Raw genomic sequence first — 25,719 nt, forward strand, 5'->3', positions numbered from 1 at the left:
TTTTTCTGGCACTCCGGCACCTTCCAAGGTAGGCACTGTGGGGGGTTTTTGGTACTCTGATCAAAAAACGTTGCCTACCCCTGATCTAGGCATAGCTATGCCTATGTTCTACCATGGGTGTCTCCCATGCTTCTGGGCTTTGCTGGTTGCTCCCTCATCCCTTTCTGTTACATGTGGTTTTAACCCTTTCTCAGAGGCACTAGGTGTTGGCTGCAGCCACGGCTGGGGATTTTGACTGCAGTATGCCAATGCTTCTGCTGGTACTTAAAGTCAGAGGTTCCTGGCTAGAGGGTCTTGCCTCTCTGCTCAGGCAATCGCCATATCTGGGGTCAGGAAGGAATTTTACCCCACAGTCCGATGGTACATACTGCACCAATATTAGCAACCTTTTACATGTGTTAGCAACCTCTGGCAGAAACAGGACATTGGCTGCTGTGGCTCCCCTGCTTTATCTGTTGCAGGTTAGGGTGTTAACGCCTTGTGTTTTGGCAGGATTGATGGTTGTTTTACAAAAATTTTAAATTATGGATTTGTATAGGGCGTTTGGATAGGATGATCCTGCCTCAGGTAAGGAGTTGACCTCTGGAGGTTACTTCCAGCCCTACTTCTCTATGATTCTATGATGTGAGGGACAATGAAACTGGTAAGTCCCGCATAGGTCCACTGCTAGATGCAGATGGTGAAACTAAAGAATGATGCAGAAAAAGTGGAAATGTACAACACTAAATATAGCCATTAATGGGCAGATATCAATAAAATGGGATTACTTCTGTGTGTGGCTCCCCAGAGGTTGTCCTGTTCCAGAGCTACTTAATTTAATTTTATCAACAATCTATCAACATTGATGACATTTGCACTCGTCATAAAAACTGAGTGATAGCAGATGGTGAAGGCAAGTTACAGAGGGACCTAAATAATTTGGTTCGACAGACTCAAACAACATGTGTCTTAATACAGCCAAACTGAAGACAGTGCACATGAGAATGAAAAACACGAGTTATACTTACAGGATGGGAGACTGTTCAGTTGTCAATGACAAAAGTACTACAAATGCTAGAGGACTCAAAAATGGCAGGGAATTGATTAGGGAAGAGATCCAATTAGGCAACTGTCCCCCAAGTGCAAAAATGCCAAAGTCCCTGCAAGTCTCACCTGGGGGAAAACCTAGTAATGACCTTAATACACTAGCCAGGCATACAGGACAGAGGCCTCCGTGTACTATCTGAGAATACCTATATATCCCATACAATGTTTCACCTCAAATGACAACCAACTTCTAATGTTTAAGATACATCTAGTCCTGGAGGGAGAAGGGGAGTTCCCTCCAATATGAATCTGAAGCTTTGAAGCATAAGATCATGATTCTTAGAAAATCATAACTGTGGAACTATAAGTGTTATGAGCATGTTACTGGTTATATAGGTAGTTCTGCTCTTCCCAAGACCAATAACAGAAAATGAGTGGACACACCTAGATGTGAAGCTTCAAGGACTTGAGAGTTCATAGTGATCATCCTGCAGTTAGGGTTACCATACATCCGGGTTTTCCCAGACATGTCCTCTTTTTTTGGACCCCTGTGCTGTATCCAGGCAGGTTTTTGAAAAAAGAGCAAATGTCCGGGTTTTCTGCTGTCCTGAACTGGCTGCTTCAGGATGGGATCAGCAGGCAAGGTGATTGGTTGTCGGGGGTCATGTGCTCCTCACATGGGCTCAGATAAGCCAGGAAAAGACAGAGAGTAAGAGAGAGCAGCAGGGCTGGAGGAGGGGGCAGGGGTCTGTGGGTCGGGAGTACAGGGCACCAGCAGGGCTGGCACAGGAGAAAGGGCTGTGGGTCGGGAGTGAGGGGCACCAGCAGAGGGGCAAGGAGCTGCGGATCAGGAGTGAGGGGCACGGTGGGGGGGTGACTGCGGATTGGGTGTGCAGGACACTGGCAGTGCAAGGCGAATGCAGGTTGGGAGTGAAGGGCACCAGCAAGGGGTGCGGGGCAGGGTACTGCTCTTTGTGAGTGAGGGGCACAGACAGGGCTGGAGCCAGTGGGTACAGAGTGAGAGGCAACAGTGCAGGGGAGGGAGGCTGTGGCTTGTCAGTGAGGGGGAACAGAATAACAGAATAGGCAGAGCCAAGGGCAGGGCACCACTGCCCCGCCATCATATTCTACCTGCCCCTGCCTTCCCCCAACACCCTGTGACAGGTGTCCTCTTTTTTAGACCTGGAAACACGGTAACCCTACCAGCTTGACCCCTCCCATGCAGGGATGCTGAGTTATTTTTCTCTAGCAGATGGATAAAATTATATCCTATAAAAAGTGATCTAATATTGTCCAAAAGACCCCAAGAACAAGGTGGGTTATAGCCACCCAGGGTAATCCACTCCAGTGTTTAATTACCCTCCTATTTTATTCCGAGGTTGAATTTATTTAAACTTCAGCTTCCAACTGTTGGATCTTTCTGTGCTTTATCTAGAAGGTCAAAATGGCTTTGCCTTCAGATAGTTTTTTGAATATACAAGGGCCTATACATAGTGACCTTCTTTTCAATAAGCTTGCATAGTAAACTCATTAAAACTTGCATCATAAGCCTTTTTCCCAGCTTCTAAAATTGGTTCTTAAAATTTCTGCCAGCTACAAGCTTTACCATCCAACTAAAAGATGGTGTAAGAAAAAGTCATATTCAAGCATTTATGTAAAAAAGAAAAGAACATATTGACCACTGATAATGTTATAGCTTGTAAGATTGTTACAAAAACCAAAGCCAGAATACTCCTATTTAAAAAAAAGAAGGAAAATAACTTATAAGAATAAACAAACATCCACAGTACTCAACCTGGTAGAAGTTTTCATGTAAAACATAAAAACCACATGAAGGCACAAATGCAAATAACAAATCAGGGTATCTGTGAGTACAGCACGGATACCCTGGGATAAAATTTAGTTCAGTGTATCATTTCACTAGGAATTATGCTACTTTTCCATCTGTAAAGTATTAGAGCAGTAAACAAATTCTTTTGGTTCCCACCCATAAATCAATTACAAATTTTTATAAGTTTTAGAAAACTTTTAAAACCGTTTTCACACAGTTATGCTTGATGCTACAGCCAAATTTACTTTTCCACATACCTTTTGTGACATTGTTTTGTTTGGATTAGGAACTTTTGCTGAAAACAAAGGATCATTCTGAGAGCTACTGAACATCATTAGCTCATCCTTAGAATCTGCAATCTAAAACCGAAGAACAATAAATTGAAATATAAAGACTTCTAAAAGTAAAAGTATGTCTAAAAGGAAAAGATAGTGGTATCTAGTCTCAATGCACATACTGGCATGGGATTTGTGTGCAAACATCAAGAAAAAGATTAATACGTTTTCACTTGATATATGGCTAGATTCAACTTTTTGTGGAAGATTATTACCCAACAGCTCTAGGCATATCTGGATGCCATTGGATTCCTGGACTTGCATTAGTTTGGCTTTCATCTTGAATAGGGCACAGACACTGCACTTTTGGCCTTGATCAACAATCTTCACCTGGAGATCGCCAGAGGAAATTGCCCTTCTTACTTTAATAGACCTTTCAGTGGTCTTTGATTGAGCTGGATACGAGGTGCTGACAAATCATTTACATGACCTGGTGGGTCATGTAAAATGGAGGGATGCTCTAAATTGGTTCCACTCTTTCCTAGCAGGGATGTCCCAGAGTGTACTGTGGGTAAGTGCCCCTTGGGGCCTTTCCTATGGGGTCTCCCAGGGCTCCTTCTGTTCAATGTGTATGTGAGACTGCTGGGTGAGATTGTGCAGAGATTTGGAGTAAGGTGCCATCAATGTGCTTATGACACCCATATTTACTCCCTCTATTTTAAGGGCCACTAGAGCCCAAACTTGGACATCTTTTGGAAGGGCTGTAAGATCTTCCAGTTTGGGTAGGCATTTAGCAAACAAAGCTGGGCTGGGATACTGAGTTTCTGGTTTCTGATTTCTCCTTGATCACACAGAGCACACAATAAAGCAAAATGCCTGGAAAGGTTTAAGCAAGAAAGTAGTTATTTAGGGAGAACTTTGGGGTAACAATGAAAAGTAACAGGATTGCATTAAGCAAATTAAGTGTACAGTCCATATTAGAAAAAACTTTCTGTTTCTACTGGACTATAAGGTGTTCTTCCAGTGGAAGCAACTTCATTTGGATTTACAGGCACTTAGAAAGACTGAATTAATGAAAGCTAAGCAGTATGGCTGTGTGAGAAGGCAACCACAGAGGTAGGGACCTGCCTAAATCACGATGGAAGTGTGCTGTGCAGAGGCTCCTTTAATCTTGCTCTTTTCACCACGTGCCCCATCACCACTGATTGGTGGAGAGGCCCTGGCAGCCCTGCTGCTCGCCGCTCATTGACTGGGAGGCAAAGACTGCAGTTTTAAATATGCTGCACTTTTTTGCCTCCTGCCAGTGATTGGCTGAAGGGGTCTGGTGGCCTTGCTGCTGATCAGCTGGAAGGCAAAAAAACATGGATTATTTAAAAGCAGTCTTTGCCTCTCAGCCAATCAGCAGGAAGCAGCAGGGCCACCAGGGCAATCAGGGTTGGGGGATAGAGTGCAGTGAAAAGAAAAAGATTATAGGAGCTGCTGCACAGTGCACCTTTGCTGCTATTTAGGTATGTTCCTACACATAGGAGTAGGCTCTCTCATATGACTTTCAGTTCCTTACCATGTATGAATTGGTAAATTATAATGTACACTACAAATTCCTATGAACATGTAATATGATATAACATTTAAGGTTTCACTTTATAAAGTATATAATAAATCACAAAAGTCTCAATCATTTCATTTATTAGCGCACTCTGGCTCCTCTTCAGTTCAGAATGTATTTCAGTTCAAAAAGTATTTATAATTCTAAAATACTTTATGGTGCAAATAGCTGCTAGTTAATGATGCAAGTTATTGAAAACTCCTGTATTTACCTTGCTGATATCAGACTCTGATTTGCTGGAACACATACACTGAAGTTCTCGCACAAGGTCTACTTCATCGTCAAAACCAAGGGACAGCCTTTGCTCCAGATCTAATACTCTTATCTGATCATTCTCTGGGGATCTATGGAAGCAAAACAAGAAAAAATAACTGAACAAGGGCCATGACAATCAAACCGTTATCTTTGAGGGCTTCAGTGATAGCATTCTCTTTTTACAAACACTGTACAACTGCACAGTGATCTCAGCAACTTTCTGGAGTACAAATACTATCCCAGATGCAGGCTGCTGTAGCTCTCAGTGGTTTTCTAGGCATTAATTTTGTTGCTTAATTACAGACCTTCTCCTATCCAATTTAATCTCTGATCTCCACCATTCCAATGAGAGATGTTTCTGCTAGCATGTACAACTGCCTAAATCAGTTCAATGCCAAAGCTCTCAGCTGCTCATTTTTTGGACAGAAGATATTGTTTTAGAAATGCAAAGAATTAGGTGCCTCTGCAAAGCTGTGAATATGATGGTCTCTAAGTCTCAAATCTGGACTTCAGTCTCCTATGTGGTGGCATAAAATGCAGCTCCCTTCTGCCACTTCCATTAGCTACTTAAAGAAATCCTGTTATTTAAGCTAAAATGCAAGTATTTTACATTTTTAGATTGTCAGCCACCAGGTTGAAATAGCCAGAGGTTCTTTTTGGTATGACTTCAGGTGAAAAGGCAGCCATCTGCCTTTTGTAAGGCCAAATATTTGGAATCTTATATACTATTACTTAGGTCTTAGACAGTTTGAACAACATATAGAAGTAAGCTCTGCAAGCGTTGAGCTACCAAAACAAGGCACAAAAGCCTGAAATTATTTTTCCAGAATTAGAGTGAAAAAAGCCTACAATTCTTTAGTTCTGAAACTAAAGAGGATCCAAATCCAATAAAAACTCCATTTGCTCACAAAAGTGAACTTATTTGCGATACAGTTCTGCTATCTTTACTTTTTGCTAGGTACTAGAATCCAAAGCCTACTTACTTTTTGGTGAGAGAAGCCTTTTTGTTACTATTTTGTTGCAATGTGCTCTTAGCTTTCACACCTGCAAAAGGAGGCAAAGTTAAGTTATTAGTACAAAGCATAACTCGATATTGTTATTCTCATTCATTGGCTAATTATACTCTCAACGGCTAAAAGTGCAGCATACTTTAGCCATGTCCTCTGTATCTTTTCAGAATAGCTTTAAGGTCCCACTGCATTGCTGAATTAGACAAAGGGGCCAGAGCTACCCCTTTCTTAGGGTAAGTTGGCTATAGTAGGCTTTCTTCCCCCCTCCAAGTTCTGCCAAATGCCTGCAAGTAACATATCTCTTGATCCAACCAAACAGAAATTACTAGTCAAATGAGGGGGAGAAGGAAAACAACCAACTTGTCTTTGAAATGATGAGTCTCTTCTGGTATGGCAACTGCTCCATACCTCTGATCATTTTTGTTTCCCTATTTTGTGACTTTTCTAATTCTACTACATCCTTTTTGAGATGCAAAGACCAGAACTGCACACAGTATTTGAAATGCGGATGCACCACAGACTTGTATAATGGCATGATAATGTTCTCCATTTTGAGATAGATAAAAGTGGGCATTTCTATAGGTGATATTAATTCAAAGTATGTTTTACTTGCACAGTACTTTTACTGTACATTAAAGTCCCAGTAAGCCTACCTAGGAGCATGTCCACATGTGCTCCCTCTTGCTTCTGCCCTGCTCTACCAGCTGCAACAGCCAGGGGGAGCTTTATCCTCATGCTCCCTGCCAGCCACCAGTAGATTAGTATATGGTGTAGTAAAGCATCTTGTGTGGATATATCCAGTGTATGACTAACTTGCACTTCCAACATAATTTCTTACTGTATCCTATGTCATTCTTTAGAGGTCTACCACCCACGTTCTAAACTGGTTTAAGTCAAATCAGCTGGCAAAACTGAATTAATGCATAACAAGAAGGAGCATATTTGCTTTTATTCTTACTTAGAACAGGAATGTTTACATTATTGCTGTGTGTTTGTAAAACATGCACAAAATAATATTATAAAATTAATCTCTTTACAATACTGTTTACCTCTTTATGTACCAGAAATAAGGGGGAGGGTATTTAACTACAAGAATAAGTTTAAACCAGATACGTGTAAGCACCAGAAAAGAGAGTCAAACAGTTTTCACAAATGAATATTAAATGTCAGCTGTTTTTATTGAAAATTAAAGGAGTTCCTAAAAAATAAAGAAAATAAATAAACATTCCAATCTCATATCTGCAAAAGAAACAGAATTTTAATACTTCCTTCTTCCATGGAACAGAGACAACCTAACCTATTAAGTCAACCCCTAACACCTTTTCCATGACTCAAAACACAAAAAGCTTTACCATCTCTGCTTGTCTCCTGCTTGTTCCATGATGATGAATGGCCTGACTTCTTACGAGGACTTGTGCTCACTTTTCTCCAAGAAGCATTTTCACCCTTTTTCTTGTTACAGCTTTTGTAACTTGCAACCACAGATAAAGGGAAATTTCCTCCCTTGAAGTCTGATTTATAATGATCCAGCTCTTGAACAAAAATACCACACATTTAAAAGTCATGTTGATAGTGCAAGGTAGCCAAAAAAGTGACAAGCAGTTAGCAAAGAAATTAATATGAATAATAGACATTTCTCATGTACATTCCATTCAATGGGAACAAATGTTTTTAACTGCAACACTTTGCACCACACCTGCAAAAAAGCTTTCTAAAGTAGGTTTAGCATAATTATTAAACGTTACTAATTCTGCTTAAGACATTCTAATATACAAACTACTTGCTTTTCAGCTGAGAAGTATTATTAGTACCTGCTCTAGGAAGAGGGCAGCCATGCAGGACAGCTTTATTTAACAAGATACTGAGTGCAGCTTTAACCACAGCCTGTTGTCCTTGGCTAGGGTATTTTTTGGCTGCTGTTTGTCCCAGTGCAGATGGTCTCTTCACAGAGGCTCTGGAGAGTATTGCTTCTTGAACTCTGGGGGCAATTACAGAATTCCATAGCTTGGACATCCACCTTTGAAGCATATAAGCAAGAAAAATTTCTTCAGGACACACTGTCAAAGAAATTTTACACATATCTGACCTATTATGGGGGAGTTCCAATAGGGTGCAGAGGTACATTTTGTCCTTTGAGATATCGTTTTTAAACATTAGAAAATAAGGTCTCTGCTTAAATCCATCCCTGTGTCTGTCTTTCAATCTGCATGTCTTGATCAAGCTCATAATACGCAAGAACACTAGCTGCGAGCTACCTAATGCTTCTAACGCATAAAACAGAAAAAAAACTATGCTAAGGTAAGGCCCTTTCATAGCATAATAAAGCAAAAACAAATAAATAAAAAAATAAAACCCAAAATACTATTCTTTAGATGATCACATTTAATTTTTAAGACCAAGGCCAAAAAAAGAAGCTGGGCAAGCTGAGTGTGTGAACTGATAATTCTCCTGATTTATTTGTTCTGCTCTTCAGAATCCAAGGTGTGATTTAAAAAAAAAAAATCAGAACACTTCTTGGTGCAAAAAAACTGCACTGATAGTTTGCTGAGCTTCCTGTTCAGCCAGAGAAACTGAAACAATAGGACTGAGTTGTTAATGGAACCTAATTATAAGCATTTATGTGACAACACAGTTTGCCACCACACCGCCAATAAACAGCCAGTAAGTATTAACTGCAGCTGTGTTTATTTTATGTATATTCTTGGATAAAAATACATTGAGGTGGAATTATGTCTGAAAGTACATATCGGTAAATTAAAAGACTTCAACGGGTTTGTTGTAATTACCCCAAGACTAAGTATTATGAATATGGTTAATGTTACACTTTTAAAGAAATCAAAATCAAGTCAAAGGTAGAAATGGCTAGGGGCTGAGATGGGGGGAGCTGCTGTATCTCACTGTACCTTTACATTGCCAAAGAGAGACTATAAATCTTACTTCACTGTCATATGACCATAACCAGGCACCACTGGACAAGAGAAGAAGTGTTTTGGCCCTAGGACTGCTTCAGGTGCACCTAGCCGGGATAAGCAGGAGTTCAGCTGGTGCCAAACAGCAAGAATCCAGTCGATGACCTTGCACACTGGATTGTATGGAGGTGGCACTTTACCTCTGAACTAGAGAGGGGAAAAAAAAGACACAGGGTTTTACATAATTTAATACTGGTATCAAGAAGGAAGAAAGGGGGGCTTGGTTTATAGTTACTTGAATATTATGAAAATCAGTTACAATTAAAAACAAAAACGCCTCCTTTAATGATCTGGAAAAGTCAGAGTAAATCTGCATCAAGTATTCTGAACACCTCATGCATTAAACCTTGTTTCCTTAAACATATAATATGATTACACAAAAAATAAAAGGTTCAAATAATTTTGTGGACATGTGGCTAGAGATTCTTTCACCTTAGTACATATATGAGGCACTTAATAGTCATGTAACTGATGTCTTTGGCACTTAATCACAGTTAGGGTTCAATGTAGCTACATGCACCTATGTTTCCCTTCTGAGTGTGGTTAGTAGGTTGCACTCAGGATGTGTAGGTGCCTGGGGAGAGGAGAACTGTCTGAGCAAGCATGTGACACTGTGTAAGACCAGGAACAACACTCAGAAACATGATTAGTTAGCGTTTATTGCTGTTGGAGGAGAAGGATCCTCCTTAAGATTATAAACCCAATAGCCTAACTGTTAGGACACCAGGAATGGAACAGAAGATCCAGGTTTCAGGCATCCCTCCCTTAGAGAGGGTTTGAAACTGCATTTCCTGCTTCTCAGTAAAGTGCTTGAACTACCAGGCCTTGCTTAAGGCATTGTCTATTGCACACTCCAGGCAGAAGGTGGCTCAGTGAAAGAATAGCATCCTGGAAAAGCGAGGGCTCCAAAATGATGCTAGATTTGTTTATCTATTTTATCCAATACACTTAAATGCATGTTGCAGTGCCCCTGGTTTAGTGATGGAGAGAACAATGATCAATGCCTTGCTTGTGGCTCCTGGTGTTTGGAGCACACTAATATGAAACAGAAGATACAGTTTCAAACACCACCTGAGTGATTCCATCTGGACCATGGTAGGTTGCTTGGTCCTGCCCAGCCAGGTGTTGGGGGGGCAGCTCAGGCTGTGTCATGAGTGACCCCTGTGCCACCACAAGGTGTGGAGGTGCTGCCTGGTGCAGCCCGCTCTATCCTGGTGTGCAACTCTCAGGCATGCTGGGAGCTGCAGTCTGCAGGGCCAAGGGGTGAGGCAGTGGGGCAGGGGCAGTGTGGAAGTTAGACTTGGCTTCCCCACTCAAGGGCAGATGTCTATCCCATTGCTGCTGCCGCCACCAGACCCCAGCCCTGCTGCCTGGGTACCTTGGGTCCATCCACCCATCACCCATTGCTGGGGGTGCTAGATGGAGCAGGCAAGCGAGCAGAGTTTCCATGGAGATTGGCCTGGGGCCCCTGTGGGCAGTGTGTGCTCAGCCTGTTGGACGGAACAGGGCTGCATCCGGGAGCGGGACAGGTGGGTGGGGCTGGGATTACAGCACGGTAACAATGTGGGACCAGTTCCACAGGCTCTGCCCACATGGGAGGAGTGGACCAGGGCTCTGCCCTGAGCCTCAGCCCTGCACTGTCACCACCCCATGAGCCTGTCCCCACCCCACCCACTTGGTCCAGTGCCCTTGGCAGTGGGTGTTGGGAGGATGGGTCCACGGGTGGATAGGATAAATTGGCCTTTCCCTGGGCTGACCCCCCACACCGTGCTAGGTGGTATAAACAGCTGTGACTGTGGTCTAAGGTTGGGTCAGCTCCCACCATGCCCTCTGGCCCTCAAAAGCAGACCAAAATTCCTTAAATGGCCCTTCTGTTAAAATAACTGCCCACCCCTGCACTGGAGTATGGAGCTAAACAGCAGCAGGGCTCTCATCCTCTACCAGCAGGCAGGCATGCAAGGCATCTTGTTCTGCCACTGGTGAAAACAATCTAAATCATCTGAAGTGAAAATATTGCTGTTCTTTATTCATTCATTCAATTTATATGTTGCCCTTCTCCCCAAAGACTCCATGGCTACATAAGAACCTTAGGGATGGGAATCTGAAACAAGATTTAGCCCAATATTTTGCATTCAACCAAACAAACAACCCTTCAGTGATTCAGAACAAACAGAGTACACCTTCATGGGGGAGGTGGGAGAGTAACCCCCCAAACAAAACAAAGGGATGCAGAAGGATATAAAACAAATATATCCCTCCAAAATAATAACTATTACCACCAGATTTCTGTAGATCAATAACCTTGCTACAACAAGTTAGAAACTTGCATGGATTTTTGAGCAGCCAATTTTGAATAAATAAGCTGAATGAATTTGGGAAGAACAATTTCCTCTAAATTAACATTTCATGGTATCTCTTCATTTAGATTTAAAAACCTTGCACATTATTATTCTTGGGCGAATAAAAAAATCTGTGAAGGTGTAAACCTAAGGAACTTAGGTGGTAAGGTCAAACTAATGTTGCACAGCCCTGCTGGCTCTGAACAGTTTATCTTCAGAATATAAAATACATGCTAATTTTAAGATGATATGCAGTAAAACACCTAGTTCTTATGGGATCACAATCTCTTTATGTGCTAGAAAAGTAAGAATTAAAACTAAATGCCTCTGTTAATAATATAGTAAAGTATTAGCCTACAATGATTATCTTACAGATTCCCAAACAGGTAATTCACTCTATTACAAGACAGGTTTTTTTTGTTTTCATATTATAGGCAACATTAGATTCTTGGCTCTATCAAGTAATTAGAAATTCAAAGTTTTGTAATGTACAAGTTAGATATATTTTATTTTTAAAGCATGGCTGGTGAGGTTGGTTGTTGGGTAGCTTTGTCATTTACTTCCAGTTTAGGTAATCTTTCACTTTTAGATTGCTAGTTTAAATGGAACCCAAATGGCAAGTTTTTAGTAACTAAGGCCCCGTCTACATATTACAGATATTGTGAAATTAACTGGGGTGTGTGGGGTTCCCAGCCACAGGAACTTGCTTCTTGCCTGGGATTGGGCTCCTCCTGCACCAGCAATAAGGCACGATGGGATCTCATATGTGATCCCACAGTCGTGCCTCCTGCCATGCATGTGTGGAATGGTAGGCGGTACAACTGCGTGCGTTGTGCATTAAATCCCACTGCATCTTTACCTGCACACGTAGAGGGGCCTAGAATTTTTCAGTCCAGCCCCAGAAGAAGTCAATTTCATAAATATCTTTATCACCAAATACAAACCTTGGAGCTGTCTAGAGAATGAAAAATAGTCACATTTTATCACATACTAGCCAAAACACTTTAAATGGGGTTGGGTAAAAATTTGCCATCCAAACTAGTTTCAATATAAAATCAAGTTTTTGACAAACTACATTTTTGAAACGTCTCTGCTTTCTGCAGAAAATTTCATTTTTTTTGTTGAAAAAATCAAAATCTCCTCCTAATAAAAGGTTTGACTCAAAACTAAAATATTTTAGAGGTTGGACAAAATATTTCCATCTGGGTAATCTACCCCGATGCTTCATGGGACCTGTAGTTCAGTTTCCTCCTGTTCTCCTTTCTGGGCCAGTCTCCTCAGCTAGCCAGGCATCTCCTGTGACAGAGCTGCTTTCCCAATTACAAGAAGTGACCATGACGAATCATGAGACATCTAGAACAAACCGGGAATCTCAGCCTATGACAGAGATGTGAGGCTTGAAATATTTTCAAACAGAAACATTTTGGGGGTTTATCTGAAATATTTTATTTTTCATTGAAAAGTTAGAACTCACCTCCTTCCCCAGCCAAATTTAGCATTGATATGATTTTAAAGGGACTGGCACCTAATGTAAACAGGGTAAGCGATTCATATACAAGTTGATAAAGCTGAGTCCTAGAAAACACCTCAGTGTGACTTAAGTTGATGCTTCATTTAAGCCAATTTTGTTTTTAGTTTAAAAATAGTTTAACTATGTACCATTCTACTTTTATCAATGGCAGACCGGTGCTATTCACCTTCCTACTTGTGGCCAAGTACAATACTTGCAGATACGTTTATCCCTGAAAGGGACACTTGGCTTGTTTGTAATGTAGTGTAAAATCGTTATTTAAGTACAGTTCTGGAGGGTGAACTTCTTGTTTTTTTTATGGTTAAATGTTTTAAAAGGGAAAGGAACACTTTCTGAATAATTCTCTTATTTATGGGAGTCTTCTTTTGGCAATAACACTATGTACATTTCATAACATCTATACTGAACAAAATCCCCTGAAGGCCCAACCAGTTGCTCCTACCTTGTTTATAACTTTCCTTCTTAAAAATCTTTCAAGCAAGCCATGGATCGGTTCTCCATCCCACCTTAGCTGAACCCAGCGGAAATGTTGCTGAACCACCAAGTCAGAACCTTGAAGACGACACTTTGCGATTGTTCCCATTAGAAAGCAGTTCTCATGAAAGTAATATGCCTCAGAAACGCCATCTGCTAAAAATGAACCAGAGACATTTTACTGCATAAAAGTTTTGATTATTGTAATTTTACATAAATGTTAGTAACATTGCTGTTATTACAAATAAATTAAATTGGAAATAATGAACTTTAAAATTTATCACATGCAGTTAGGAACAGTTGTTTTGGAATGATATATGAAGCCAAAATATGACATTTAATTCTTTTAATTAATCCATCATATGGTAACTATTAAAGTAAACATTTCTCTACCCATTTTTTAAATACCTCTTTGAACAGTGCAGGGATTTTCAGAGCCACGATTCTCAAGAGGTGCCAAAAAGTCCCCAAGCAATTCAGATAAGGATGCTTTTTCTAGATTCTCTAAAATCACAATAGTTTTCTTGCTTATAGGAAGCTGCTTCACTGGGATTAGACAAGCTGTAATATAAAAATCCAATTAAATATCTACTTATGACAAAAACTTTTTTATTATAAATATTGCATTTAACAACATTTATCTTTGTTTTTGCCTTCTGCGTTTATTGAAAAAACAGAACAAGCGAATGGAGTATAGAGTATTTCATATTCAAAAAATAAAAAAGGTATAAAGACTACATCTGCACCTGTAACAAAAGCTTGTTCATTGTGAGTGGAGAAATGAGCATGTGATAAAGCAAAGATGCTATTTACATGCTCCAGAGATTCACTATGTTTGCCTGGCTGAGTTCCAAAAATTTTATTGCCCAAGAAGAAATCTCTAAAACCCATCTTCAGCGATCAAATCAAATCAAAACGAAACAAAAAACCCAAGGGTAACAAACCAGATACAATAATATTTAAATAAGCGGTTGAAATTCCCAAACACCACCTAGAAAAGCTAGGTTTGGGGTCTTCTTTTTTTTTTTTTTAAGAAACTTGCCTATTTAAATCTAGTCAGTAATAACAGTAACCAGCAATTCGCCTGAAGATTTGATCACTGGAAGTCCCTCAATATGAAGATGACATTCTTCAATATATACGCAAGTCAGTGGCAAGTCTGCAGAAGACTGAAGAAGCTGATTTGAGATCCACACACGTAAGACTGCAGATATGGCAAACCGTTCAGGAAGGAAGGAGTAGATCCTGGTGATGGCGAGTCACAGTTCTTTCCTTTGTCTTTGTCATATATCTGCCACCATAGTGAGGTTATTATGCGCAAAATCATCAATGCCATTGTGGATAATTCAGTGTTCAGGTCTCCCAGGTAATGATATTAATATTGCATTTCTTCTTTTGCCCACCTCTAGAGTGGAGCTGGTGCTGTATAAACATGGCTTCAATGCTGGTGCTGTTTCCTTGAGCCAGAACACCGGCATTTATTCTTCTGTTCTTCCAACTGATATGGAAGATTTTCCGAAGATTACTAAAAGAAGGCTGTCTTTGTGGATAGTTGACAGAATGAACAAGATGTCATAGGTTCAAATGGATATAACTCATCACATTTCTGAAGGCTAAATTCAGGTCCCACTCAATCAGATCACTTAACTTGAGGAAACACTTTGGTCAGGCCCCTCAGGAACTTTTGTTCTTCAGGATGAGAAAAGACTGATTTGCCTTTCTTTGGCAATTCAAAGAAAGGCCGATATTGTGGATCCTGACTGAATTCTGAGATATGCTATTCTATTTTGGCTCCAGCAGAACATCTCTCTGCCAGGAGAAGAACAGGTTTTATTACTACACAGAGCACAGAATCCAGGCTGGAAAATGGAGGACTTCAGGCATAGACTGAGTATCCTCCCCATTTTTTCCCAAGAAAGCACATCTGGGAGCACTAGCAACATCTTGAAGCTCCTTAACGACAGATGAGCATGATTCAGGAATCAAATTGCTTTGGTCAGGCTCAGGTCAGCAGGATAAGCTATACATCCATGTTCCACTGCAAGCAGCACTCTCAGGATTAAAGAATCAGGCAAGCGGGCATACAACAGCCTCCCTGTTCACAGAATGTTTCAGTGTCAGATAAGAATTCCACTAGAACAGGAGATCCTACACCCTTTACTGAGAAAGACAAAACTCTGATCTCTAGACAAGGTGGTGTTCAAAACCACTTATTTGTAGCTTGAGGCACTGTGCTGAGAATATCTGCTGAGAATATCTGACATGCTTCTTTGAAGGCAAGGGAGAGGTATATCTAATGACAAACGTTCTACTGCTTTCCACAAGGAAAACCTTGCACCACCTTGCCTGCTGATATAAAACATAGCAGTGGTATTGTTCATTGTAAAATAGATGAGAAATCTCGAGACATAACATAGAAATGATTGGGAAGCTTTGTGCTCCAAACTCCACAAATATGGATGTGCTTTTTCATCTGCTCATATAATCCAAAGCCTGGAAACTGAAGATGACCTACCTATATGTATACTCCTCAACCCAGCAGCAGGGCATGTTTTACTATTGACATCTGGGTCTGAGGCAATGAAAGTGATGCCCTTGTAAGTGCTGGCTGGATCTTTTCAGTACATCAGAGAAGAATGGAATAGAAGGGGAACTGCAAGCACTGGCTGCCGATACATGTGCTCGCTGGCATTCCAATTGTTGGAGCAGACTTCATTTAAATTACAATTCCTTTAATATAGGTTTTTTGAATTAAAATGCTGCAGAGTCACAGCAACATCACGTGTCTCAAGACCCCATGTGTTTTAAAACGGCTGTGGAGCACTCTAACTAAACCTCATCGAATGAGGTCCAGATAGTGTCCCGCAGCCATTTTTAAACATGCAGGGGCTTAATATGTGCAACACTGAGGTATTTTAATTAGAGCGGTTGTCCGGGAACACATGTATAGGCAGCCACTTTGTCTAGGGCAGACATTTACTTTAATTAGCCCCTGTGTGTAGCTGAAGTGTATCCTGGCTTAGAGCATCATGCAGATACACAAAGCCATGTGAACCAGGAGAAATATGCAGGTTCTGTCTCTTAATGATGGATGACTTTCAGGCTGAACTATTATTTCAGTCAAGATCTGGAATCCCTCGAGGGGAAGGTAAATGATGGCTGGTAATCTCTTTAAATTTCAGGCTCTGTACTGAGAACAAGTTCAGCTTTCAAGGATTTGTCCTGAGCTCCTGGGTGTGAAACAGGTACAAGATATACAATCTCTCCTGCTACCTACTGGGAAGATTTGTCCTTCATTAGCCAGGTGTCCAAGTACTGCAGTTGTTATACGCAGGTAGACCACCACCACTGCAAGGACATTAGTGAAAAACCCTGAGGTTGCTGAAAATCCAGAAAGTCAGGAACTGGTAATGATCTGTGCTGACCATGAACCACAAATATTCTGTGATGAAGACACAACAGCAATGTGGAAATATTTAACCTAAAAGGTGACAGTTATAAAGCAGTAGTCTGATTCAAGGGAGGGGATTATGGCAACCAGCATCCCGACTAAAAAAAATTCCAGTGGACTAACACAGTAGAGAGTAAACAAAACTTCAGGACAAGTTAGAGTTACACTCTGGCTAATGATACTTTGGGTTTCCCTTAATTCAAGTTATTTGATTACTCTTTTTATAGTGCCTTTGTAGTTCTAGAAACATACTACTTATGATTCTATATATCCAACTTTTTAATAAAAGTTCTAAATTAGATTCTGTTGTTTGGGAAAGATGCTAATAGTCTGGAAGAAGGTGAAGTTCTGTACTCATGGAATGATGAAGCAAGGATGGACGTTTTATCTGGTTCAATTTCCTTAGTACAATGGAAAGGGGATAGAGGAAATTAAGAACTCTTTAACAGAACTTGCATCAAGTTTACACAAACCTTTACACAAAGCATGGAAATGTCACCTTTAGTATTAGCTTACACAAGAGACTTGTCTTTTATCTCCAGTTTCTGAAAAATTCAAAATTTTATTAGCGTTTGCCCTAGTCTATGCAAAACATGTTAATATGCTTATTTTGTATGCATTATTAAAACTTTGTCTTCTAGTTATTAAAACCAGATTTTCTGAAATAATCTTACCGCTTTTAATGAATATTTCTGCAAGCTGCTCCTTACAGAAATCAGCATCCACGTCAACTTTAACTATTTCACAGGTGAATCCTGCAGCCACTTGTTTTTGCTGTATTGAAAATTCACAGGTTTAGTGAAGCTTTACATGCTCTCAATTCCAGACTATTTTTTGGGAGGGTATTTTGTCTCAATACCTTCATGCAGAGTGCTATCTGATATGCTATATAGTCTTGTAAACTTCCTTCTGGACCATGAAAGATGACATTATGGTATTGTTCAACCTGTAGGTGAAAGTAAATATAACATGAATGTTTGCAGGCTGGGATATTTTACAACCAAACAAAAATAACCAAAACCTAAATGGAGGTTGGAATTTTTTTATTTCATATTATTGGAACCAAGATGTGTTACTAGTTAATGCTCTTAAATATTAAGTATTGGTATGCTGCTGCTTTAAAGACAAATCTATATTTCAAGAAATTAAATGGAAGTTTTCTTAATTTATAAAAACTATGTAAAAAAATTATGTTTCACTACTGGTTAAACTTGATGAATAAGGGTGCACTAGCTAGAGGTAACTTAATCAAATCCTATGCCAAAAAAAGATCAAGTTGGGACTGGATAATCCACAACAAGTATTTCAATGAGAATACTAACCTGACAGGTAAAGCATTACAATTTAGCTACTAGAATCTGAAGTCAGTTGTTCGTATGCTAGAACTAACTTCCTGTTAGAGTCCAGCTATTTGTCCACATGTCTAATTCCCTTTTTTTTTTACTTAAACAGGTGTTAACCTTTACCTGAATGACAAAGCCATCTCTAATTGATATTCATAATATATCACATAGTTTTCTGGAAAATTAAAACTCATTTAGAATCAAAACTACTTGTGGATCTCAACTCTGTAAAATCAGGTGACTCCAGAATTTCAGCACTGATGTACAATTGATTTTAAGGAAGCATACAAACTATTTATTTTTACCAAAATGCTAAAAGAAACTGACATTTATAGCAGCTTCTGCTAATCATATAGAATACCAGCAGAGGGCTCCAGAGATAAAATTTCACTTATGTATTAATTAGTTTTGAGTTGGCTCCATCACTACTAAAGCAATGACGACCAAAAGTTAACTTAAATCATCCACATTTTCTTTTTCATTCAGTTTTCACACAGCCAACAACTGACATTGTTCAAAGCATATGAACTGTATAAACAAACTGTTGTTAAATAAGAGTGAGAAATGGTTTATAAAATACTTTATGGATGAATTAGAGATCAAAATTCAGTTTAATCTTTAAAGCTGTCAATATGTCATGCTTTTATAATACTTTAATACTTGCTTCAGTCAATCAATCAGTTAGTAGCTAGTAAAAACATGAAAATTACCAAATTAATTTCTAATCTAGTAAGCTATTTTTTCTGAGACAAAGCAAGGGGCTGAAAGATGAAACGTTTTGAAAAAAATGACTTTAAAAACAGTTATTTTAGGTTTAGATACTATTGTTCTGACAGCACACATTAAAAAACCCTTAAAATTGTTTAAAGTAAAATACTACACAAGCTTCATAAAACCAAAAAAGGCAAAACAGTAGTGTCAATCCTGAGGAAATTAAAGGACTATGAAAAAATGTCAGTATGCCAATTTTAGATGTCCAATGTCCAGAGACTGAGTTAAGTGTGTTTTTAATGAAATAGTGACCACAATACAGACTTTATTAAACCTGTGAAAGATTGAGTAATCTAGTTCCGTTTTATACTTTTCAGCCAAATATTCATTTAATTTCATTAAAAAAGTTCAGGCATCCTACTTCACAGTAATATTTATTTCTAGTTATAAGTACTTCAAATAAACAAAGCAATTATGATATAAAACAAAATATCAACATTTCCTCCTTAATATTAAGAAGAAACATACACTGGACACAGAATGTCTGCACTTTATTGTTAATGTATGTATAATGTAACAGATAAAAATCACATGATGAACAGGAACCTGGTGGTGCTCAGGTGGGAAAGACAAAGTTGCTAACACATGGAGTTCACTATTTAACAAATAAAATATAAATAGAAGATGGAGTATTAAATGCAGCGCAATGTTTACTACTAACGAATATGAGAAATGCTTATATTTGAAATTCCTTGATTTTTTTGTGGATTTTTAATATTCTTTATGACAAAGTTGATACTTCATTAAAGGAACCTTTTGGAAGAATGGTGCAGAAATTGAGGACTGCATACTGTGTTGAAGAAGTCCAAATTTACATTAAAATTTTTGCCAAATGCTATTTTGAAAAAAAACAAAGAACTTCTTCACAAAATCATATTATAAAGTTTTGTTTAGAAATATATTTGCAGAAGCAGTCCCTATAATGTCAGTGCTTCATTTCAACATTTTCAGAACAAAGCTATTTATTCTATTAAAAACCCCCAAAACAAGCAATGACAAACATCAAAATAGAAATGAAACATTTCAACCGACCCCAAAGTCATTTTTCTCAGAATTCCTCTTTGAAAGTTTTTCTAAAGATCTGGCTTACCACCCTAATGCAAGGGTTTTGTGAATCCTGTACATTTTTGCAGGTTGAAAAAATCCATCTCTACCCATCTTTATAACACAGAAGTTTTCCCAAATCCATGAGAGATGAAAACAAACAAACAGTGGTTTGGTACCTACCAGCCTGAGATAATTCTGCAGTGTCTGAAGATGGATCATAGATGCATAAGTCACACTATTTAGGCAGCCTTCTTGAGGACCTTTAAAAAATGCATTAGATAACATTTGTAATCCTCATTATTTGCAAAAATAATGGTGTAATTACACAAAGTTAGTATTTGCTAGCCAGATGCAGTGACATCTTGAAGACCATGAAACAGAGATCTGATGCATGGAACAGAATAACTGGCATAATGCAAACATTTTTAAGGGACTCCAGCAGAGTGGAACAGAAAACAGCTTTAAAACAATATAAACAAGGTCAATTCAAGAGTGAAATTGAGGTGCTAAGCTTCATTTTCCTCAAAATCATGGCAACCTCGACAATAAGAGTTCCTAAATGCTACCTCAGGCAGGCATGGTCCTTTGAGTAGATGTGATATCTTTTATTAGACCCATTGAGTAGTTGGAAAGAAGTTCTCAGCAAGCTTTCGGGCGCAGTTGCCTTTCTTTAGACATAGGGAGTCTCTACTGGTCTGAGACTCCAAGGAATGAGAGAAGCTGAAAGTGTAACAGGATGTCAGTGAGAATGTAAATAGGTAGAAACAGGATATTTTCGCTGACATCCTGTCACACTTTTAGCTTCTCTCATTCCTGTTTTCCTGATCTCCAACTATTTCCTTTTTCACAGACAGCCTCTTTTCTGCCCTGTACCTTGTATTCGTATTCTATCAATATAATGTTTCCCGTTAGCCTTTTTCTTCTCCCCTGCTTTCTCCCCCCTCCCTTCCATGCTTTACCTTTTGTCTTTCTAATTTCTACCTAACTGCATTCTCACTGACATCCTGTCACACTTTTGGCTTCTCTCATTCCTGCAGAGACTCCCCATGCCTGAAGAAGGGTGACTGTGCCCAAAAGCTTGCTAAGAACTTTTTTCCAACTACTTAGTTGGAAGATAACACATCTACTCAAAGAAATTTTCCTGCCTATGTCTTTAGACTGACATGGTTACAACCAAAAACTCAGCTAAATGCTACCTCTTTTTTTAATGCTCTAGATGCAGTTCTCATTTTAACCGAACTAACTTATAGATGACTAGCTTCATCTGACATTTAAGAGGAGACTTCTTTTTATTCTTTAGTATGATAAAGGAGCAAAGAATTCACAACATCTACAATGAATATTAAAATATTACATAACAAAATAACTGTAAATGCCTTTACCAAACAAAAATACAGTTATGTTTTCAGCTGTGTTCCTGTTCAAAAACTCCCATGGTGGCTGGGGAAAAATCTGACCTGGTGACCATGAAACATTTCCTGTAAGAAAGAAAGAAGGCACATAAACATTGTATCTATATAGAGTCTTTCTCACCCACAGCATACCTCCCTGCACACACAAGGTGTGTACATGTACTCTTCTGACAAACAAATAAGATCTAGGTAGACATTTCTTACAAATTATTAAAAATACAGTTTTCAATACTGGAACACTGTGGTATGCAGATTAATACAATACAATATACTGCTATTTAATAAACACTGCCCATATTAAATTAAATTATGCAATGTCAACACTGAAATAAAACCAGGCTAACTGAGTCCATCCAAGAATGTATATTAGGTTGCTTTCAAAAGCAAAGCCTGATTTTCCATAGTTCTGTACCTTGTATGTCACCACAAAATAAACATCCAATGATAGCATTCCAATTTGTATTTACTTGTTGTGTAAAACTATATCAGATCAGAATAGGAGCATCTTAAAAATGCCTACCACTAATAACTACATACACAAAGGCAAAAGATAATGCTAATCAGGCTGTAAAGGAATTTTCTTTTTTGTTTGGTTATTCTGGAGTGGCTGTGTAGTGGACAGCTTTGTACTACACTGGGGTGGGCAAAATACAACCCACAGGACAAATCTGTCCTGCCAAGCACTTTCATCCGGCCCACAGTGCCCACCAACAAATTGTGCCTTGCCCAGCCATTCTGTCCATGAAGGTAGGAGCGAGGTGCCCATGTGTACAAACAACTCCAAACATACCTGTAACAGGGAAGCCTAGTCCTGTTACTAAGAGACAAGGTGGTCCCTTTAAATCCAGAACCTTCCAGTCACGGCCAGCCGGTAAAGTAGGGGTTAAAGCTCAAGCCCTGCCAACCAGTCAGGTGACAGGAAGAGGAAGGCTAGGATTCTACAAACGGCAAGTGGAGAAGGCCAGAGAGGCGGATGTCCAATGACCGTGGTGCTGCATCTACAGTCTCTGCTGGAAGAATACGCTACTTTGTGAGCCAGATGCATGACCATCTAAAGTAAGCAGGCATGTTGCCTATCTTATTTCTTTATTATCTGTTTTCAATTCTATGGCCATAGAAGCCTATGTTTTGCGTTGGATGTTAATACCCGGAGGATTCGGCTGAGGCTATTTGGGGAAGAGGCCTCATTTGGAGACCTACTTCAGTGTGGGGACCCCAGCGCCAGAGAGGGTGCAGCATTCGAGGGTGAGTGGACCCCAGTGCCAGAGAGGGCGCAGCATTCAGGGGTAAGAGGACCCCAGTGCCAGAGGGGGCACAATACTTGAGGGTGAACAGACCTCAGTGCCAGAGAGGGTGCTGGAGCCCAAGTGAGTCTTTGAGAGTTAGAGCCTTGGTGTCAATCCCTGATTAGTGGGTTTTTGACTGACAGGTCTAGCTAGAGAGAGAAGGGGTAAGCCCATAGCAGCCAAGACCCCAACATAGAGAGAAATTTATAAATACCATCTGCAAGGCTTGGGCTGTGGTGTAGGGGAGGAATGGAGCCACAGATAGCATCCCCTGGCATTGGGGCAAGAAATGGGAAGCCTCCCGCTTAATTAACAACTATTAATTAATTAACATCAAGTCATGGCAGGCGAAGGTGGGCAGTTGGCCCATAAACAGGCAAGTGGGCCAAAGGCAGAATTGGTCCTGGGAAGCCCCCATTACAATACCCAACAATACCCAACTGCCTTGCTCCCACCCTTGTGGGCAGAAGGGCCCAATCAGCCGGTGTGTAGCTTCCATGCAGGGCTGCTGCTGCTGCCACAGCTGAAGCGGCCTGCTCCACTTCCCCAGTCTGCTGGCTCCAGGCAGAGAAGCAACAGGGCAGGAATGTGGAGCTGGTGGCAGCGCAGAGTCTGTGTGCCAGGGAGTGGAGGCAGTGTGGAGCTGGGGTGGGCAGCATTTAGGTGAGTGAGGGTGAGGGGTGCGGGAACCCTCCTCCACACTCCTTCCTTACTCCCCCCCATGGTGTGCAGCCCCAGCAGGCTGTGGCAGCAGCAGCGGGCAAGGCACGGCTCCGGCCAGAGCTGCACATCGCAGCCAGGAGCGCATCCTCTGCTGGGCTGCCTGTATTGCTGGTGCTTCCTCCTACTTATGCATAGCCACTGAACTTGCACAGCATAGGAGGGAAGCCCCAAGTGCTGGAGCCAGGTGCCTTCCCTGCCAGAGAAGCTTCAGTTGCTGGAGCCAGCTGCCTTTTCAGTGGGGGATGAGCTGTAGGGGAGGGAAGCCCCAGGCACCTTCCCCTGGGGAGCTGGGAAGGGAGTGAGTTCCAGTGCCTGGCACTTCTCTCCAGTGCTGTGCAGCCCCGGCCAGAAAGGCAGCCGGCTTCAGCACATGGGGCTTCTCTCCTGTGTTGTGCGAGAGCAGGGGCTATGTGTGAGCGGCAGGGCATGCTGGTGATACAGGGAATACAGGAGGATGCATCCCTCACTGTGATGTGCAGCACTGGCCGCAGCCGTACCCCATCGGGCACCTGCGCCCTGAGTGCCCACCTGCTGTTGTCATGGGGAGAGTGTGTGGGGGGGGATGTCCCCACATCCCCCTATCCTCCGTCCCTCACACACCCACAGGAGATGTGCCCCCAAACTCCCCAAAATACCCTATACCTTTCCCACACAGCCACACCCCCTCATAAACGCCCCCATACCCTCCCACATCCTACCACACATACATCCCCCACACCCACTGTACATGCACGCACATCCTACCAAGTGCACCCACGCCCCACCATACCCCCCCACGATATACAACACAAAGAATTATGCAATCACCTGTAGGTATACAACACAAACATAAATCATAACAAAAATATTTTTTGTAATAAAATTAAAATATGTTATAGTAGGTGTTTGACTTTCAGTGTATGAATGTTTTTTTTTCTGGTTCTAAGATGGCAGCCCCCCATCCCAAAAGGAGTATTTCCAGGAGGCAAAAGGAGAGACTTCTGGCGGCAAAGGTTGGGAATTAGAGGGTGGGACTTCTGGTCCCCAGATGAGGACAAATGGGCAGAGCAACTGTCAAGGGTCAGGGCTACCCACGTGCCTCTCAACAACTCACCAAAACTCATTAAGCAGCCCTCCACCCTAAATAACTGCCTGCCCCTGTACTATACCATGTGTATAACCACCACTAAAGGATGGTGGTGTTTTAAAGTTTTCAAGCAGGTGGTGTTTTAAAGTTTGTTTTAAGGTACTGCAGCATATCAAGAAACCTTATCAAATATTTTTATCTTATTCTTTTCCAAGGGAATAAAGGCATTGTTACATTAAGAGTTCAGTGAGTAAAAATACAGCTATGGTAAGACTGATTAAGCCCAGAAGCTGCCCCATGTACTCTAGGATATCCATAGCTGAGGAATTAAACATGTCATGCAATGCACATAAGCAAAAACCAAAAATTTTGGTTCTCTTGACAGTAATAAGAGCAATACCTAGTTTGACAGATAATATACTGCTTGCATTGAGGCCAATGTTCGATTCTGTAGCATTATTAAATGTCAGGTCTTCTAGGCTCCTCCATCCATCAGATGCGATTGCTTGGAAATGGTTTGTCACTGCCTGACTCACTGCTTTTGAAAAATCATCCCATGATGTTTGCTTGCGGATATTTAAAGCACATATTGTATTTTCCATGTCAAAATCCCCTGTACCACAGTAGGCTGGTTCAACATCATTGATTGAAATCCTTAAAGGTATATTAAGAGCATCTGTTAAAAACAATTAGAGAACTGAAGATGGCAAGATCTGGAAATTCAATAAACAAATTATTTACAGATAATAATTGATGATAACTGGCATTTCTGCCTCTGCCCTATACAGAACAGTAGTATTATAAGCACTACTATTTGAGAGGGAATACAATGGCAGAGCACTGTCTACTACCACAAAACAGTTGAGTGACAAAACCAAAACTAAACTATAAATTATTACTGTATTTACTTGAATCCAAGACAAGGATTTTTTCCTCCATTTAACTTGGTGTGAGAGCTCCTCATTTTGTATTTGAGTACAGGATGCTGGGAGCACAGGCAGCTGCACCCTCCCAACTATCCCCTCTTTAGTCTCTGCTCCCTTCACCCCCAGCTAATTACCTTTGCTCTGGCAGACATTGTCTCTGCTCTAGCGTGGGGTACAGAGCATGGCTCAAGTCCAGCTTAACAGTAGCTCTGGTTGAAACCCAGGAGGTGAGGGTACAGCTGCTACCATGTCTGACTGGAAACAGAGCAAGCATATTCTCTGTGCCCCGGCAGGAGCAGGGATGGAGCCTGCTAGAGCTGGAACAAAGGTAAGAAGTGGAGTGGCAGCGGTGCATGGAAGGGCAAAGGCTGTGGGGGA

At 40.7% G+C, this 25,719-nt stretch overlaps 1 protein-coding gene across 2 annotated transcripts in view; it reads right to left on the reverse strand.

Annotated features, from left to right (window-relative positions):
• CTTNBP2 (cortactin binding protein 2) overlaps nucleotides 1–25,719 on the reverse strand; it is a 151,968-nt gene that overhangs the window by 5,497 nt on the left and 120,752 nt on the right. Inside the window, exons 10-22 of one of the 2 annotated variants that reach the window (XM_019543425.1) lie at nucleotides 24,816–25,091; nucleotides 21,311–21,406; nucleotides 20,109–20,188; nucleotides 17,627–17,713; nucleotides 17,442–17,541; nucleotides 13,725–13,877; nucleotides 13,285–13,472; nucleotides 8,941–9,119; nucleotides 7,815–8,020; nucleotides 7,356–7,535; nucleotides 5,977–6,037; nucleotides 4,950–5,082; nucleotides 3,115–3,216 (exon numbers count right to left, since the gene is read on the reverse strand). In XM_019543425.1, the coding sequence (XP_019398970.1) occupies nucleotides 3,115–3,216; nucleotides 4,950–5,082; nucleotides 5,977–6,037; nucleotides 7,356–7,535; nucleotides 7,815–8,020; nucleotides 8,941–9,119; nucleotides 13,285–13,472; nucleotides 13,725–13,877; nucleotides 17,442–17,541; nucleotides 17,627–17,713; nucleotides 20,109–20,188; nucleotides 21,311–21,406; nucleotides 24,816–25,091 (1,841 nt within the window). Of the gene's footprint in view, nucleotides 1–3,114; nucleotides 3,217–4,949; nucleotides 5,083–5,972; nucleotides 6,038–7,355; nucleotides 7,536–7,814; nucleotides 8,021–8,940; nucleotides 9,120–13,284; nucleotides 13,473–13,724; nucleotides 13,878–17,441; nucleotides 17,542–17,626; nucleotides 17,714–20,108; nucleotides 20,189–21,310; nucleotides 21,407–24,815; nucleotides 25,092–25,719 lie in introns of those variants that run through there. The other variant, XM_019543426.1, reaches the window with a different exon arrangement.

The sequence above is a fragment of the Crocodylus porosus genome, unplaced genomic scaffold, assembly GCF_001723895.1.
Source record: "Crocodylus porosus isolate Cpor-Errol unplaced genomic scaffold, CroPor_comp1, whole genome shotgun sequence".
In the NCBI taxonomy this organism is placed as follows: Eukaryota; Metazoa; Chordata; order Crocodylia; family Crocodylidae; genus Crocodylus; species Crocodylus porosus.